The 17,657-nt window shown below is 42.7% G+C and overlaps 1 protein-coding gene across 7 annotated transcripts in view; it reads left to right on the plus strand.

Moving 5' to 3' along the window:
* Nucleotides 1-17,657, plus strand: part of sorcs2 (sortilin-related VPS10 domain containing receptor 2) — a 308,443-nt gene that overhangs the window by 81,374 nt on the left and 209,412 nt on the right. For all 7 annotated transcript variants that reach the window (XM_047592596.1, XM_047592588.1, XM_047592604.1 and 4 more), the window contains exon 2: nt 2,915-2,982. In XM_047592596.1, coding sequence (XP_047448552.1) covers nt 2,915-2,982 — 68 coding nt within the window. The remainder of the gene's footprint in view (nt 1-2,914; nt 2,983-17,657) is intronic.

Consider the following 17,657-nt stretch of genomic DNA (forward strand, 5'->3'; position numbering starts at 1 on the left):
GTCAAGCTTTGCACCAGTATCTCATTAGGAAAAGGACAGCTGTGCAGAGGCGGACAGCCTGTTTCCAGAGACACCAGTTGAGTCACAGTAGGCCAACAACCAATCGGGGAACACTTGCTATATGCTGCATGACTCAGAGAGCTCTCACACGACTGCCCATGCGCAAATTCATATATGGATGCTGTGTATTTCCTCATCAGGTTTTTGTGGCATTAAAAAACACAGAAGAAAGCAGCTTGGACACTGACACTGGATCTGTTTGAGTCGTTACCAAAATTATTATCGGCCCTGGCAAAAAGGGGGTTGTTCTGTTGCGGTTTTCTGGATTCCGTAAACATGTTCGTAAGCCGAGCTCCATGTGTTGAAGCTCCTGAGTTTGCATTGCTTTGAGACGAGCACCTCGAGACCCCATTGAGAGACTTTGATGGCAGTCTGGGTTGCGGGAATCGGTCAAGAGCCCTCAAAACTCGTTCCGTATCTCCCCAGATGTAGTGGTTTGCTTTGACCAACTCTTGCGTGGAAAAGACTCTTTCAAGACACAGTTACAGACCAGCCCCGCCTCTGTGGAAGGTCTTATAAAAACTGCACACGGTTTCCTTTTGAATATTAACTGCAACCCAGATGCTAGAGACTGCGTGGCTTCAACCCAACAGAAAAGGGCAATATGAAATCCTTGGGCTTTTTTATGCTCAGGGGTAGGTTTTACAAGGACAGACGGTCTGGCATTCATGGCCCGTAGCCACGTAAATTATTTAGCCAGCTCAGTAACACAGGACAGTTTCATTCTATCTGACAAAGAAATCAAGCAGATGTTTTGTCTTTCATTTTCTCAGAGGCTACCGAGAATGTGGCATGTTCCGGCTCTTGTTCTCCGAGACTTCAAAGACAGATGTAGCCTGAAAGTAAAAGCCGGGATGGTGTACTATCACCACAGAGGAATACGGTGAAACAGAATGTGCCTGCTTTCCACATTAAGATGTATCAGGCGTGTCCATATTGCACAGAGTTTGCAGCTTGACTCCGAGGAGGCGGCCACCTTCATCACAGCCTGCTGTTGGCAGCTGCCTCTGGGCAAGACCCCTTGGCCAATCAACTCCCCTCCCAGGCCGTGGGTTCTCTACTGCTCCATTACCTAGAATGGCAAGCCAGCTTGTCAATCAACTTCCAGGCCCCACCGTGCTTCCTGACCCAATGGCACACTTGCCATGGCAACGCAAATCCCAGCAGACCTTGCTGTCAAGAACAGGAGTTCTCAGAAATATGAAAGACAAGCATCTCTGATCCAGTATACACGCAAGGGGTTCGCGCCCCAGACCTAGATGTCTCGGCCATATGAATAATGCATTCGTGTCCCTTTTTTTGCTGTGTGTGAAAGATGGGAATAATATTTTATCTGTCCCGTAACCCCGAAAACAAACCTTTGTAAAATGGTAAATAAAGATTTCGCAGTCAAATCACCCTCAAGAAAAACGTGTCTGAGCTAAATTCATAATTTCTCTCGTACAAAGGAGGCGAGGAGGAACAGTGAGGAAAGCTCTGCGTGAGGTCTCTCTGGAATCACAGTGGCAAACAAGGCTATTATTTGTTCAGTATAATAGTTTCTCCAAGCACACTAGAACTGAACTCAGCATAAAAATCAGCACTCGTGCAGATGGAGTTACCTCACAGTTGTCTTAGCTTGAAATACAAACAGAAAAGAGAGATTAGTGGAAACACTTGCCACACTTATGCAGGCACATTGACTGGCCAGTGGTGCTGTAAAACATGAGTATTGACTAAAAGCATTCCCTCGAGTCTCGCTGCCCAAATTTCTGTGTTGGGTTCTATATAACAAAATAAAGAGGAAAAGAACATATGTTAAAATATGAAACAAACTGCTTGCACAATTTTACACGGTTTAAAGACACAAAATGTTCTAAAAACATGAAGAAAAACACATAGAAATGTGTCCAATCACAAATTCACTCCTACACAATGTCCAACCATATTTGTGCTCTTTGTTAAATACTGTACAAAATACTGCACAAATTTGTTCAAAGACAATTTGGGCAACCTGTTTATCTTACAAAATAGATTTATAGCTCATTTCAGTATGGTATATATGGCAGTTGTTTGGTTTATTATGGGGCTGGATGCTGCTCTTATTATTCATTTTGGAAGTTCATTGTCCTTAACCCTAACCTTAACCCTAGCCCTAGCCTCAACCCTTCTCCTGTCCAACATAAATTTAACACTTTCTGCTACAACTTTTATAACTTTTTACATCTGCTGTCTTGCGGTGATCAAGTGTAGAGGTTAGTAGGGCTGCATGTTAGCGAATGAGCTGAAGATAAATAATGGAGCTTGGTAATAATTATATGTTAATGTAAATGACATCTTTACACATTTGTCATTTGATCCACTGAGAACGCAAAATGATCTATTGGTGCGGCTTCAGCCTTATCTAACACTCATATCTTTGCTAATCTCCGTTTTCAGTAGTCATTTAAAAGAAGCAATTAAAAGCAGAGACTCTGGGGAGCTGGAATGGAATGAGCAAGACTTATATTCACAGAATATAAGTCTGTGAATATTCTTTGTCATCCAGGCCATGCTGCACCTAAAACAAATGACTTGTTTGAGTTTTGTCCAAGTGCCTTCTTCAGTTCAGAACTAAAGGAGGCACTTTAGGTTGAGTAGTGAAATATCTTCAAACCAATAAATCCTTTTGGCTTTATTTTAGCTTTGTTTCAGACACATAAAAAAAGAGCTAAAATTGGAAAAAGAAATTGACTTTTTCATCATACTGTGGTTGTGAGTGGAGTCTCGGACGCTGCACATCAATAGCTTTAAAATCAAATCTCTGCCCTGATTTCATTGTCTTCGCTTGTATCCTATGTCTAAACATCTCTGCTTTCACCACCTTCTCTTGCAGGTCATCCTGATCCTGACCAAGTACTACCACGCTGACTCCACCAAGGTGCTGGAGAGCTCGCTGTGGAGGTAGGCCAAACGTTTACACCTTGTTCTTCCTCTTGCTGGATGTCTTTATGTCATGTCTGGACACCGGCTCACGCAGACCTTTCATCAGCAAGTCGCCTCCACTTAACAAGGAGGTCGGGCAGGTCTCGGTTATCTCTCCGCTGCGCCTCTTCAAGGAGACGAGGTTGAAAGGGAGCGCGGGGGCGGACAAAACATCAGCAGGCGCCTACGAGTGAAGTGGGGGACCGGAGAGTGGCGCTGCGAGGACAGAGCGGGCATCTGTTTGGGCAGATAGCGTATCAGCGTGGCACAGGGCAGGACTGCGGGCACCGGCAGCGCCAGGGAAAGGGGTCAAGTCTGGCTGGCAGAGCTTCCTCTATTTAGCAAAGCCGCCCCTCGCCAAAACCACTTCTCACTTCTCTTGCTTTTTCGAGTAGGCGGGAAAGCAACGCGTCCCTTCCAAGCGTCTTGGTTTGCATATGTATTCTCATTCAGTATTAATTTCCTCGTTATTTTGCATCCACTTGCTGCCAATTCTTAGTGTTGAGCCCCCGACCCGGTAGATAAATGGGATGGAGGAGACTTAATTAGAATGAAATTTACTGATAAAAACGAAAATAGACAAGCCTCGTGAAACTTGCTTAAATTGGCTATCTAGAAGGCATTCGCGGGGAGCAAAACGTGTCTGATGGTGGTGCTTAATTCATGCCATTCACCTCACTGAGGGCTCCATGACTTCAAAGCTTTGGCCTCTCATTAGCTCTGACTGCCTGTCTCCCAGGAGGACAGATATGAATAATGTACATATTTTTCTCCTTCCCCTGTTGATGTTTTAATTGTTGCAGTCTATGAATAATGCCGAGGAATCGCCACTGGACAGACGGCAAATTTAATCTGAATTAAACCTAAATTGACAAAAACCGGTGAAGGTAGCCAGATGCCTGCTGGTGCCGTTGTCCAAAAAGCCGTGAAATTAGCATGTTTCCGAGCGAACCCATACGGCTACCTGACCATATCTCGGTAGGCATTATACGTTGGGGGTTGCACCTCCGTCCTCTGTAGCCGTCAGACTGACGTGGCACGTGGGCGGCAACAGTCCGCCAGCCTGTAGGCTTTGAAGTCCCAGTGCTGTAGCATCAAACGAGAAAGATAGGTGAGAGATGAATGGCTTTACCATCTTGCCCTGTCAGGTGGTGTAGATCAAGATGCGGGGTTTCACATGGGAGCGGAGGGAAGTTTTCAGGACAGCTGAGTTAATGAACTGAGGCACTTTTGGAACAGTGGAGGTCTATAAAGGTAAAAATCCTCTAGGGTCTTCACAGCCGAGCACCCATAACTAATATTGGTTTATTCTACTCCCCTTCCCTGAAAAAACTGGAGGTTGGCCAGTTCCTACCATTCACCTGACATTACTCTGAGAGAAATCATTCAGTGGTGCCTTATGTCTTATTGTGCTAAACCCCCTTAAGGATTGACTTTTGTTTCATCTAAAAAATGCAACGTTACAAGATTTTCGTTCATAACGGAGGGTATGCATTGACGTCATTGCCGCCCAGGGCCAAGTAACTTCAGGAGTAACTTACTTATTACTTCATCAAAAAATACAGCATAAATTAATATTACCTGACACTAAATGTGAACCACAACACCTGGTTTCTGTGTCTGGATTCCAGTTGTTTCTTCTAATGCAGCGATCCATTTACTTCTCTTTTCTTTGGCAGATATCTGTAAAAAATATATCTCTGACTGATTTTCAAATCTGTTGGTTCAGTCAATCACACAACAGCTCTTCACCTTTTTTAAATTAATTTTGCAGTTTAGATACTATTCTACGATTCCAACTAATGCTGCTAATCTCCATGCTCAGCTGTCACTCTTTGCCACTCATTGGCTGTAACCATGGAGATTTCGCTTGCTGTGACCTCACATGCGCATAGTAATGCAGTGCAGTAATCACTTGTTCAGCAAACATCATAAACTATTTATATGGTGTTTAAATTAAAGAAAAACACAAAATTTCAATAGAGAATATGGCTTAAAGTTGCTAAAAAATACTGCTAGAAAACACGATTTCACCAGACCATGACGATATTGGTCGTTCATTTGTACAACCACTTTCATCCCAGCATGACTTAAGCTTTGACCTCAGGGAACTGGAGTCCACTTACTGGCTTATTTTATGGAGCTTTCAACTGGATTTTGAAGAAAACCAAAAGAATTCACATCTGATGCCAGCAACCCTCTATGAATAGAGACGGATGCAATAACCATGACCTCCCATGGCATATAACCATGGGGGAAAATATGCGGAAGGACCAAGTGGATGGTTGGTCCCACAAACTGAGCAACTTTAAATTCTGTCACCTACCAGTAGTTTGTATTTGTTTTTTGTTTTTTTTTTTCCAAGAATAGGGTAACCAAGTAGTTTCGGTCTAGAAGGTCAATCATTACAAGTTTCTCTAAAGTTAAAGTAAAAAAAAAAGTTCAGCGCTTGGACTGCTCCAAGGACCTTTAAGTATCAAGTGGACAGCTCGTAGCTTTTAATCATAACCATAACCACCCTCTGTGCCAGTGCCTCCCAGTACGCTGTCGAGAGTTTTGTCTGTCCCCAGGCTTTGGCGTCAGCAATGGCTCTTTCATTATTCCTGCCTGTTACCTCCTGCATGTCTTTCCTTTGTAGCTGTTATGGCTGGCCCAAGGTCCCGTGCTATAACATGGCTGATAAAAGAACTCCAAACAACCCCTTACCACCACCACCACCACCACCACCACCACCACCTTTTGTGGCCCTTTGTAAAAGGTAGAGGGGAAAAAGGTGGCAACATACCTGAGGCTTTTCCCGAGCAGTTTGTGCTTGTCTTTGATGAACCTACGCCAAAATATGAGAGCATTTAATTGTAGGATGAGGCAGATTTATCGGCACGAGGCTGCCGAACTGACGATTGGCAACAGGTCCTCTTTCTTTGATTCAGTCTCTCTTGCTCGCCTTATCTGTAATAAAATCCTCAAAGTGTCCAGGCTCTGGCCAATAACCGATGCTGTGGTGGCAGTGGTGTTGTTGTGTTTTCCTTCAGCGGAGGTGAATTACCGCAGTCAGAGGTCTCGGCCCCCTGAAGGGAGAAGAGATACATTGGAAGTTTAATACTCAGACTCCCAGCGGGGTGCATGTGTGTGGCTTCGGTTTGTTTTTTTCCCTAAGTTATTTTTTTTTTTACTCCTTTCATTAGATGTGACCATTTTTCAAATCATCAAGGATTCATACAGTGCAGTATTTTAAACAAACATGGTCATATTAACAAGTTGTTTAGACTGTACGTGCATCTTTGCTGGCTGAAAGTATTCTAAGGTCTCCAACCAGAAGGAAAAGTAAAAGCCAAGTAGGAGAAAGTTTGGTAAACTCGGCGTAGGATTGACAGGTTGTTAATGTCGGATGCTGCATTCTAAACAGGTTTCCAGACAATTTTTGTGCAACATAATTATACCTTTGCCGCTTTCATTTGGAGATATCAACCCGAAGTAATATGAGTGTCACTTATCCCCAATTGTTTTCAGGTTGAATAAACAAAGTGTTGATTTGGCTCCTTCAATTTGTCAGTCCTAGAATATGGCGCTAGACGGTGGACGAAAAAAAAAAAACAAAAAAAAACCCACGCCGAGTTCCCGGATCTTGCTCAAGAACACTATGACAGAATCTCTGTTGAAACTGATATTGTGTTTGAGGCGACTATCCCGGGCGTTACGCCTTGAGTGCAGATCAAATTTGGATCCCGCCTCGAAGTAAACAGAGGGAAAGGTGCCTCCGGATTAAGCAAAGACGTGAGGATTTGCCTCTGCCTCGCCAAACACTGCGATGACTGCAGGCTGACAGAACTCATGTTTAGACTCTGTTGCTCTGAGTGGAGCCACGAAGCTCTGTAAACCTTTTTTGATCCCCAGACTGAAAGGAACAGATGCACACTTCACTTTTGTTGGGAGGGGAGGGGGGGCTCTGCACGCTTAGTGCGAGCGTTTCTTAGCTTCAGATGTTTTCCTCGTGTTATATTTATCTTTCTAACACGATTTTAAAAGGTCAAAAAAAAATTGCATTTACCCATTACATCAAAGAAGGTTATTTAAGGGAGAGTTTGTGGTATTTGATATTGGTTCAAAGATTGGCTCTTGGAAGCTTCACTCATTATTGGCCTTCAGCACTGACCCTTTTGGTCATAAGTATTTATATCCTCATTTTTGCCTTCAAAACCGGGCTTTTTGTCGGCCCGGTCCCCAAATAACTTTTGCAATTGCCCTTCAAAATCCCAAGCTGGACCTTATCTCCTCTCCCTCAAATAAGAAGTTACTTAACCCAGGGGTAACCATGTGTGATCCATTTTACTTCTCACTAATCACACGCTCACATAAACAGGGGTGTTGGGGTGTGTGTGAGCGGAGGGAGGCATTTATAATTCATGCCGTCTTCACACATCTTTTGAAGAGGCAGAGGGGGGCTGGTAGCCATCGAGCTGGGAGAGGTTTGGGGGGTGGGGGCGGCTTCGCTCTTCCATTATGGATGAAGAGGTTGTCTGACGCGGCTAGCGCGAGGACTACCGCTGACAGTACGTCCATCGCGAAGGCCAAACTGTCAGATATGCTAAGCTAACTTATCAACCATAACTGCAGAGCCAAGTTGATGAACGCATGTAAATGTGAAAATCTAAATTCAGTGTATAGGGAAAATTTGAGTTTTGCATAAATTGATTTGACATGTCGTCTTGATTGGTCCACTTAGCTTTAATATACTGCACAAGCGCCTTTTTGTGAGTTTTTGTATTTATATGTGTCGGAATGTGGGTGTTCATGTATAACATTATGACCACCTTCCTATATATTCCTATTATGACTCTGAGGGTGTCTCGTGGTGTCTGGCGACAGGATGTTGTTAGTGAGGGCGTTTAGGTCCTAGGGGTTGGGATCCCTTTGGGATCTAGTGAATTTGGAGCCCAGGTCAATGCCTTGTGTTTTTTAAGTTGTTCCTAAATTGTTTTTGTGTTGCTGCCATCAAGGAGTGTCATTGCTATCGCGTGGGGGTGTCTGGTCTGGTCTAGGTGGGTGCTACATGCCTTAGTAACATTCACGTGAATAAATGCCAGGTCCAAAACTTTCCCAGCAGAACATTGTACTGTCACGGTCGATGTTATTTACTTCTCCTCTTATTGGTTTTAATGTTGTGGCTGATCGGTGTACCCATTGTTTTCTACTGCATGTGCTGGTGTGTGTTCTAATTCCATATTGTGTGTACGTGAACACCTGCTACACATCTGCTAAATGGGAGCGAGGGGAAGGTGAGCCGGGGCAGTGAATCAGAAGTATCTCCGGGGCTTCTTTAAGCTGAACAGTAGGGGGCATCACACTTCAGATGCACACATCAGCCCTCCACCATCACCCACACGTCCGCCCTCCTCTCTCCGTGCATGGCTTCAAATTATGAACTGGTGATTTTCTTTGTTACAACATCTACGGTTCAAAGCTTCCTTTAACAAGCACGGCAATCAAGGAGATGATACGGCGAGGGATGAAACACAACGTTGATGCCTGACATAACTGGGTCAAATTGGCAGCAAAAGAGTGTTACTGTACAGAAGAGAAGAATGAAGCGGTGCAGTCTGACATGAATGTTTATACACATGAAAAACAGTTTCATCTAAAAATGCAGACATTTGGCTAATTGCTATAGATGACTGACAGCATGGGCATAACACAAATGGTCTGTGTTAATGGGTCAGTTTAGAGTCTTTTAGGAGAAGCTGCTGAATGGATCCACACAAATACTCACCAAAAAGCTGTCTCTGTGCCGTCTTTGCATGCACGGCTGCTTTTTCATCGTCCTCTACGTCCACACTTTGTTTCCCCCAAACTCCTTAATTGCTGAAAAAGGCGGAATCCTGTATAAAACACTCTTCTTCAGGGAAGTTTAAACAAGCTAACTCAAAAAGATGCATATCAACACATAGTATCAGGTTTCAAAAAGAAGTCCATAGACGTCTAAAATGACCCAGCTTTACAGCAAAACCTGCTCACAGTCTGCTACAGTCTCCATAGTTATTTTTGCCATTCTGTACAACTGTGTGATTGGTGGACCTGTTGATATCTCTCCCTTCGGAACAAACCTTCCTAAAGGTCCGTCTGTGAATGTTCTCAGTCATCCAGGTATATCCTCAAAAAGTACAAAAAAAAAAGGAAAAGAAAAAAAATTCCCCCAAATGGCAGCTTTTTTTTTCTTTCTCCCAGAACGGTGAATTTTGTCCATTGGTGAATTATAGTGCTTTTGTTTCTTTGTCCATGGGTAGATGTTTAGGGTTAAAACTTACTACGAGTCTTTTAGAACCATTGACTGTATATACCATGGACAAACCCATCGTGACGTCACCCATTGGATTCTGCACCCCGAAAATGAAGCCTGAATTGGGCGGAGCCTGTGGTTGCCATGTTGGATGAGCTTTGCTCCGCTCATACTCGGATACTGCAAATATAGACATGGGGGTCGTTTTGGTCATTGAGACCCGCCCACCCAACTCTCCGCTACCTGTTAGCTCAGGCTACCACCTGTCACTCAAGGCAGGAATACCCTTAATTATGCAGATTTTTTAAAAACCTTAATAGCAAATAAACGAATGAGTTACCAAAAAAAAATTCACCCCCATACCGTTGTCATGACCAAAATCGTTTTTTGTACCAGGCTGTAAACATGTTTAATAATGCTGTAACGTTGGGCTTTTTAACATGGAGGTCTATTGGGATTTTCTCCCTTATGGAGCCTCAAGTGGCCACTCGATGAACTGCAGTGTTTTGCATGTGCTTCTTCATTCAGACCTGGAGGTTGCTTTTGAACCCCAAGAGCTACTCGGTTGAGTTTGCGAAAGGTCAAAAGGAAATCCCGCAAGTCCATTTTTTGTGGATACTGCGATTCGTATCACTTTCTAAAACTTTACGCTAACTCTCTCGAACACCTGAAAACACCCCTCAGAACTATGAACTAACTGGACGACGACACGCGTTCAGAGGGGCGCAGCATCCCCAGCACGTTGAGCGGCAACGTGAGCGAACGCTGAGGAGAGAGTCGGAAGGGAAAGACTGAGCGAAAGCCCTGATGGAAACTTAACGCTACAGTTGCTCACGTATCTTTGTTTCAATTTGATTCGATGTTTTGAAGTCGCTGCTTTGAGGCTTATTGACTGCAGGGTAGCACCGCAGCTACAGCTCACTTCCCACTTTGATGCCTCCTTAATCAGTTTATTTCAGACGTGGGAGTGCGTGTGCGCACTAACGCGCACGCAGTCGTTGCACCATTACAAATGTGCTGATGATTAGCCCTCCCTGGGGTCTAGATCACATTTCCCCAAACTAGACTGGAAGAGAGAGCCGCAAAGTAGAAACACACACACACACACACACACACACGTTTGGGCTTAATCGAGACAGCATGTTTCATTTCCCTCCACTCTCCTCCTCTTCCTCCTCGACTCATCTTCTCTTCACTTCCACTTTATTTATTTTGGATTAATTCAGTCCATTTCCCCCTTCTCCCTCTGTGTCTTTGTTCTGTCAGTGTTTCTCCTTCGGTCCAGATGGTCGGAGGTGCTGTAAATACTTAATCGAGGCGAGAGCGTCGTCCTCCCTTCATCCCGTCATCCCTCCACCTCCTCATCACGTCTCTCCTCCATGCATATTTCACGGCCTGCAGAGAGATGTCACCCAAGAGTGCTCTGCTTGTTACCTAAGATGGCAGGCAGCAAGCCTGCTCTCAAAACACAAGTGGTTTGATATAGAACCAGGAAAAACATCTCTAGCGTCATACCACAGTGCTGAGTGGAACATTTCAGAGAAGATGTGAAGGATCCGTATAGAGGCATGAAAGGGAGCGGCACAAACTCGAAAACCCACGGCGTACGCCAACTGTTTTACTAGATAAATTTGATCAGCTATTACTGCAATTGCTAATGACATTTTAACGTTTACCTGAAGAGCAGTTTTCTCTGTATCTTGGCATTCCCTGGTTCCAACGCGGGGCGAAAAGGTGGCGGCCCGAGTCGAGCTGGGGCGGCCGTTTGACGGATCAACGAAGACAGCCGGCGACCCGTGAGGGTGTCCGCATGTCACTCAAAGCAAGTTCATCCTTAATTATGCACAACTTTAAGCCTTAAAATAATCTGAATGAACCGTACAGATGTCATGAACGGGGGAATTCAAAAGAGAGTCCAGGCATTTTGACATGGGAAGTGAGTCTCCATTAATAGACTTGGGTACCACGGTCTAAAGCTAAGAATACATACATCAATCAGGCATAACATTATGAACACCTTCCTAATATTGTGTACGGTCTCCCGTGTGCGTCCAAAACAGTTGTGACTCATCAGGGAATGGACATTAATATTATTTGTTTAATGAACTGGGATAATGCACATTAATCAACAATGATGCCATCAGTGTAAATGTGCCAGACTTAGCCCACGTGCTAACTGTCAGCTGTAACACAGGAGACTTTAAAAAAACAATCACACAACAGACATTAACAAAACCAGATACAGCAAGACAATGTCAGAAACAGATAATAAGATGACAGTACCACTTGTACTCGGGGGTCGCTGGAGCCTGTCCCAGCTGTCATGGGGCTAGAGGCGGGGTCCACCCTGGACTGGTCGCCAGTCCATCGCAGGGCCAACACGGAGACAAACAACCATTCACACTCACACCTAGGGTCAATTCAGAGTCACCAATCAGCCTAACAAGCATGTCTTTGGAGGTGGTAGGAGACGGGAGTACCCGGAGAAAACCCACGCAGATGCCCAGAAAGGACCTTCTTGCTGGGAGGCATCAGTACTAACCATGAGCGGCTGTGCTGCCGTATGACAAAAAATTAATAGTAGTTGTTGCAGTTTCAGATATTTTCTTCTTGTTCCAGGAATGTGCTCCTCTTACAGATAAGACCATTCGGGATAATTTGGTAAGAGCAAAATGAGACAGGAATCCATAAAGATTTGATAGCTGTCTAGATCAAGAATATCATACTTTTTTTTTGAGGACATTACAATAATGAAAGTGAAGAGGTTTCCCGTCTAATATTCTAACTGCAGAGGCCTTCTGAGGGTGTCCTGAGGCGTTTGGGAACAGGATGTTGTTAGTGGGTCCTTTGGGACCAGAGCATCCCACAGATACTTGATCAGTTTGGGATCTTGTGAATTTGGAGGCCAGGTCAACACCTTCTTCTAATATGTCTGACCAATTTGTAAATTTCTAAAAGGGCGTCATCCAATGTTATGACACTTGCATTTTTCTAACTATTAAAACTCTAACTTGAATTAAGTAGAAAAATACACAAAAGTCCAAAACTGAATACGTAGAGTCTGGCCACATCGCTGCTTGTACGTATCACACTGGACAAAACTGTCCACAATCAGGATTATAAAATATCAGTTTGTGGTTTCGGCATCCAACAATTACAATAGAACAGGATATGAAAGCTCGTCCAATAGCACTGTCGCTGCCAATATTAATCTGCAAGGATGAAGAGGTGCAGGAAGCTCGGCTTACTATCTGATTGGACCTGAAATTAACTGAAGTATTAGCATGTGGCATGTGTATAGAACGCAGTACTGTGCAGCATGTGTGTGTCTGTGCACCCCTGCAGTGCACGGAGCTTAGTGTTAAATGCAAGTTTTGCACATGTTCAGTCCAGGTTCTTGGCATGTGTTTGGGCTCAGGTATTTGAGTTTTTTTTTTTTTTTTTAAACAGCGGCTGTGCAGGGCCATGAGCCCAACCATCTGGAAGATGTTTTGCATTTCCTCAAACATCCTTTACGCAAGGAGGAATAAAAATCCACATCTGCACACAGCTGGAAGAGAGAGAAAGTTCCTTCTGGTTTTGCTACCGTCTAAATTGTGAAAGTACATCCACAAGAAACAATGGCTGGCAGAGAGTTCATAGCTGGAGAGCCTGTTCCACCATTAGCCGCCTCTCATCTTCTTCACACGCACTAAGCCTTCATCCATTTTTCCTCTTCTTATCTTTATCCCAATTTCATGGCCTTGTTAGAGGCTAACATCCATGAGGACTCTCTGGCTTTGTGGACCACACACTACAGAACAACGCACAACAAAAGTTTCTGTAACAATAGTTGTATAACTTTTGGTATTTTTGGTAGTTTATTTATTTATTTTTTTTTTTGGCTTATAGCTCTTCAGAATGCATCTGAGTTGGATGGACTGAAATGAATAGAAAGTGCTGCACGCTGTGATACATGGCTGAGCACAATAAAAAGAGGCTGGGTATCAGGCACCAAAGCCAGCAGTGTAGTGTACAACAAATCAAATTTAGTGGGATTTTACTGGCAAATGTTGGGGTTTAGCTGTGCCTTTTTCTGGCTTTTATCACCGCGGCAAGCACAAGCTGGCCAGCACAGAGATTGCTATTCACCCAGAGCTCGGGATATGACACTGTATCCACCAATTTACTGCAACTTGATTTTAGTTTTACTTAGATTAATAAAGAGCATTTAAGTCACCTCTAGTGCAATCAGTTCGCAGTGAAGTTTAGATGTTTTTTCTGGCTAAAGATCCCCCAAACTGACATAAATATACAAGAATATACATCATTATTATCATTTTGCATTCAATATTAAGCTATTCAAATAATACACAGGTTCAAATATCTTTTTGTTTTTTTACTTCAACCATGTGCAACAGTAGGATGAACAACTGCTGTAAACCTAAACATACCTGACTGAAAAGGATCTTGACCAATTGCAGGGAAGCTGACAGAGTTGATGTGTAATATGCAGCCTTGTGATTGGCTCAGCAGCGATAAGGGCGGGGCCAACTGTGTACAGGAGGCTAGATCTCAGCTAGAGAGCTAGCTAGTAAAATATGTTGGATTCATGTTAGTGTGCATTTAAAGAAACTTGTGGGGAAAAATTTAATAAAACATATATATAAAAAAAAAGTCTAATCAACCAAAGGCATTCATGATTCCCAGAGGATAAATCATTTCAGATTTGGTGTTTAAGTAACTTCTTTTCATTTTTGTTCTTTCAAAGGTTTGGTTTATTTGTTTAGTGCTAGCATGCTGACATGCTAAAATGCTGAATTAAAGTAAACATTAGCAATGTCAGTAAGTTAGCATTGAGTGTTTTGCTTGGTTAGCTCTTTAAGCTTGTTTAGAATGAAAGAAAACACTCCATGATTAGTTCTCTCTGAGTCATGAAAAGAAGGAGAAGAAAGACTAAAAAGACAGGAACTGAATCATGGTAAATGTGAAAGAACAAAGTGTGGACATAGTGACTGGACAACACGGCCAAGTAATGAAAATGAAGAGAAAAGCTTGTTCTGTGCTCCTGGCTTCCATTGATATGTTCTTGTTCTTTCCAGAGGTAACGGAAGAAATTGGGGTTCTAACAAGCTTGTGAAATGTTAATTGTACTTTAATAAAAACAACATGTCATATTTTAACAGACAAGAGAGGAGAAAATTGCTGTGTTAAAGTAACATGCTTATCACAAAATGTGTAGTCATCGGATGACACGGAGAAGCCTTATTTTCTACTATTTGTCCTCTTCCTGACTTTTCTGGCTGTTTAATTCCACCCACTTATGCTATACAAGCCAACAAGGCTTCCCTCAATTAAATAAAAAATCCGTGGATTTCAGATTGCGGTTAAGGAAAGGCACATGCGAGCATGGCGTGTCAGAACAAAGCCAAGAACTTTCCTGGTTTAGTCGGTGAAAAGGCTCAATCTCTATTTTTTTTTCTTTCTGCATGGTCAGCGGTTGAGCGGGCGGAGGTTGCACGAAAACACACGCGTGTTCAAACATGCACGCGCTGACAAACAACGCAACTGCTCATGATTTGCAGATGGAAAACAGAAGAGGAAACACAGTCATGTACAAGTTCATCACCAATTTGGTATTTTTTGCCGTGCAAAAACAGCAAAGTGCTTCACCAATGAAGTGACAGGTGTGTGTGTGTGTGTATGAGATAGTGGCTAGCTGTTTGCTAAAAGCACACAATGTGTTTGGACAGGCTTTGATCACACAACTAAAGCTGGGAGGCCACATCTGTTCAAAGTTAAAGCTGAGCAGCTTCGACTGCTGAAGCTTCCAGTGACTAACTCTGTCATGTATCATAATTACAACACAAGAGCACATGAACTATTCGATTAAGATTTCATCTTGTTTGTCTCGCTGGTGGCTAAAACCACCAATATCCCATTTTGGTCCATATCCAAGTCCACCTGAAACTTAGTGTGAAGCCCTAAGTTTCTGTGTGCCGGCCTATTAAGCAATCACTCTAGTTAATAAAACATTTTGTATGTAGTTTTGAATATTTTCTTTTCTCCATCGCTTATGATAAAATCTTGCTGACAACTGTGATTGCTGAGGTTTGACATCATTTGACTTTAAGTCAATCAGACAAACTGGAAATCATCCACAGAACATGTTCCTAAGTTGGATGGATCTAGAAAAGTTTCAGATTTGAAACACTTTTATTGCTACTACTGTCAATATTGTCTAACATCTTGGGTGACACCACTTTGACCTGAGCACCCCAAGCAATTGTATGGGAACGTGATGAAAACGTGTCATTTAGTGCTTCTACTAACCTCACCACTCATCTAGATAGCTGCACAACAGCCGTACCATACCAAAGCGGAGATGCTGCTGATTACAAAGATGTCTGTCTCTTCACTGTGTGACAAATATTCAGAGAGCTAGAAGCCAAAGAGTCGCAAAATCATAAAGTATGTCTTACCTTTACTATTTGCTATTATGTTATATATATATATATATATATATATGAAGTTATATTCCAGCTCCAAAAAAGCGCTGCTAGTGGCTTCTCCTATGACTCGGCGTCAGTTTGAAACAATCATGGTGCTCCCATTTGTTTACATAGGTTTCTTACAATATGTGATCTTTGGGTATACTTTGCTCTGGACATAAATGGGCTAAAACATCTCTAAAATTGTTCAGGTTCACATTTTTGCCATCTACTTTACATTACTAAATCAAATTTGAATTGCGCTACTATCCCACATATCAGCAGTGGTTTTTACTCTAAATAATGTTTTTTGTTTTTCTTTTTTTTTTTTTTTTTTTTTTACGCGATAACATAAATTTATATTTTCTACTTTGTTCTCTGACACAGTAACATATATCTTTATTCTGACACTTTTGTAGCATTCTCACTGGTGTTTGTGTCACAGGTGACCAAAATTATTCATACAGTCCTTAGATTTGTGAAGATATAACCCATTTATTATTATGTGTCATTTTTGCCCAGGAGATAGAAAAATAGGCCTAGGGACCAAGACTTAACCGGAACATTTATTTACCTCCTGTTTAAAGCCACGTTCCCAGCGACTAGCTTTGCCTAGTACAATGCTAAGCAGGAATCATTGTCAACAATCAAGAGTTGTTTTTGTAGATCTTTTTTAGTTTAAATCCAGAGCTGAATGCTGTATTGTTTAGTCGCTAAAGGTTCATAGGTTCCCGTGGTTCTTTGGAGTAGCTCTGAACACTAACTCTAACTCTACCCCTAACCCTAACCCAAACCGAAACGATTAACTAGAGTAGATGATGCTAAACATGCTCCACAGGGCTCAGGCTTTCAGTCCTTCAATGTTAGCAGATGGACCAATTTAACATTTTTATCCACGCCATCTTGTACCTTTGACTTTTTGACTCAAATACATTGTCTGTGCTGATGATTAACTCAAGCCAAAACTCTGCACAAGGATAAAAGTCCTGAAACAACCCCGTGAAGTTTCTAAAGAGAGAACTTAAAGATTGTGTATGCATCCTCTGTTCTCAAGTCCCGATAGAGTCTGGCACCACACGAGGCGGGGGGGCCATACACTCTTTGGCCAGCATTACACACACACACAGTCACACCACAGCATGCCAACTCTGTTTTCTGAATAGACTTGGCAATCTCTGTCGCTCCATCATCAGTAACAGCTTAGCGGTCACACGGAGCTCTTCGTAAAGTTTATTTATGAGCCGGCCATCATCGGGACAACGGGGCCTTTCAATAACACGGCACGGATAATTACCATAAAACAATGGCCGTTATTGCTTTAATGATGTCGTTAAGATATGCGCGCCGGGACAATCGCATGAGCTTATGAGGTGAAGATGTGGGACCTCGAAAGAAAGAGCCAAGGAGGAGTTTTCTGTTTGGTTTGGTTTATGACCTTTTATTAGCTGTCTACGCAAGGAGGAGGGTTAGTCACTTTTTTTCTCTAACACTCTATATTAATGGGGTGAAATGAGGTGAATTGTGGCTCAGGGACTACTTGCAAGACTGCTGAGTTTAGGAATGAAACGGTATGCTTAGATGTAGATAGAAGAGAAAGGGATACACACAACCACAAGACGATATAGATTACAGATGATACATAAGGCCATATTAGAAGAAAATAACATTTTATACAGTGCACAAATTTAAAAGTTTGAGCTGTTCACAAGCAGGAGTAGCTGGTCTGGTTACCTGATGAGAGGCCTGGAAGATAGATAACTATATGGTGAAGTCATACTGTATAGCAAAAAAAAAAAAGTTTAAGAAGGGCAATTGGACTTGGACTTTTGGATAAGCTAGGGTGCTATATGTACCCAGTTATGCGCCTTAGGTAATAATATTATATCAAAATTTGATGTGCTGTAACCCCT

Source organism: Mugil cephalus, chromosome 1 (assembly GCF_022458985.1).
Source record: "Mugil cephalus isolate CIBA_MC_2020 chromosome 1, CIBA_Mcephalus_1.1, whole genome shotgun sequence".
In the NCBI taxonomy this organism is placed as follows: domain Eukaryota; kingdom Metazoa; phylum Chordata; class Actinopteri; order Mugiliformes; family Mugilidae; genus Mugil; species Mugil cephalus.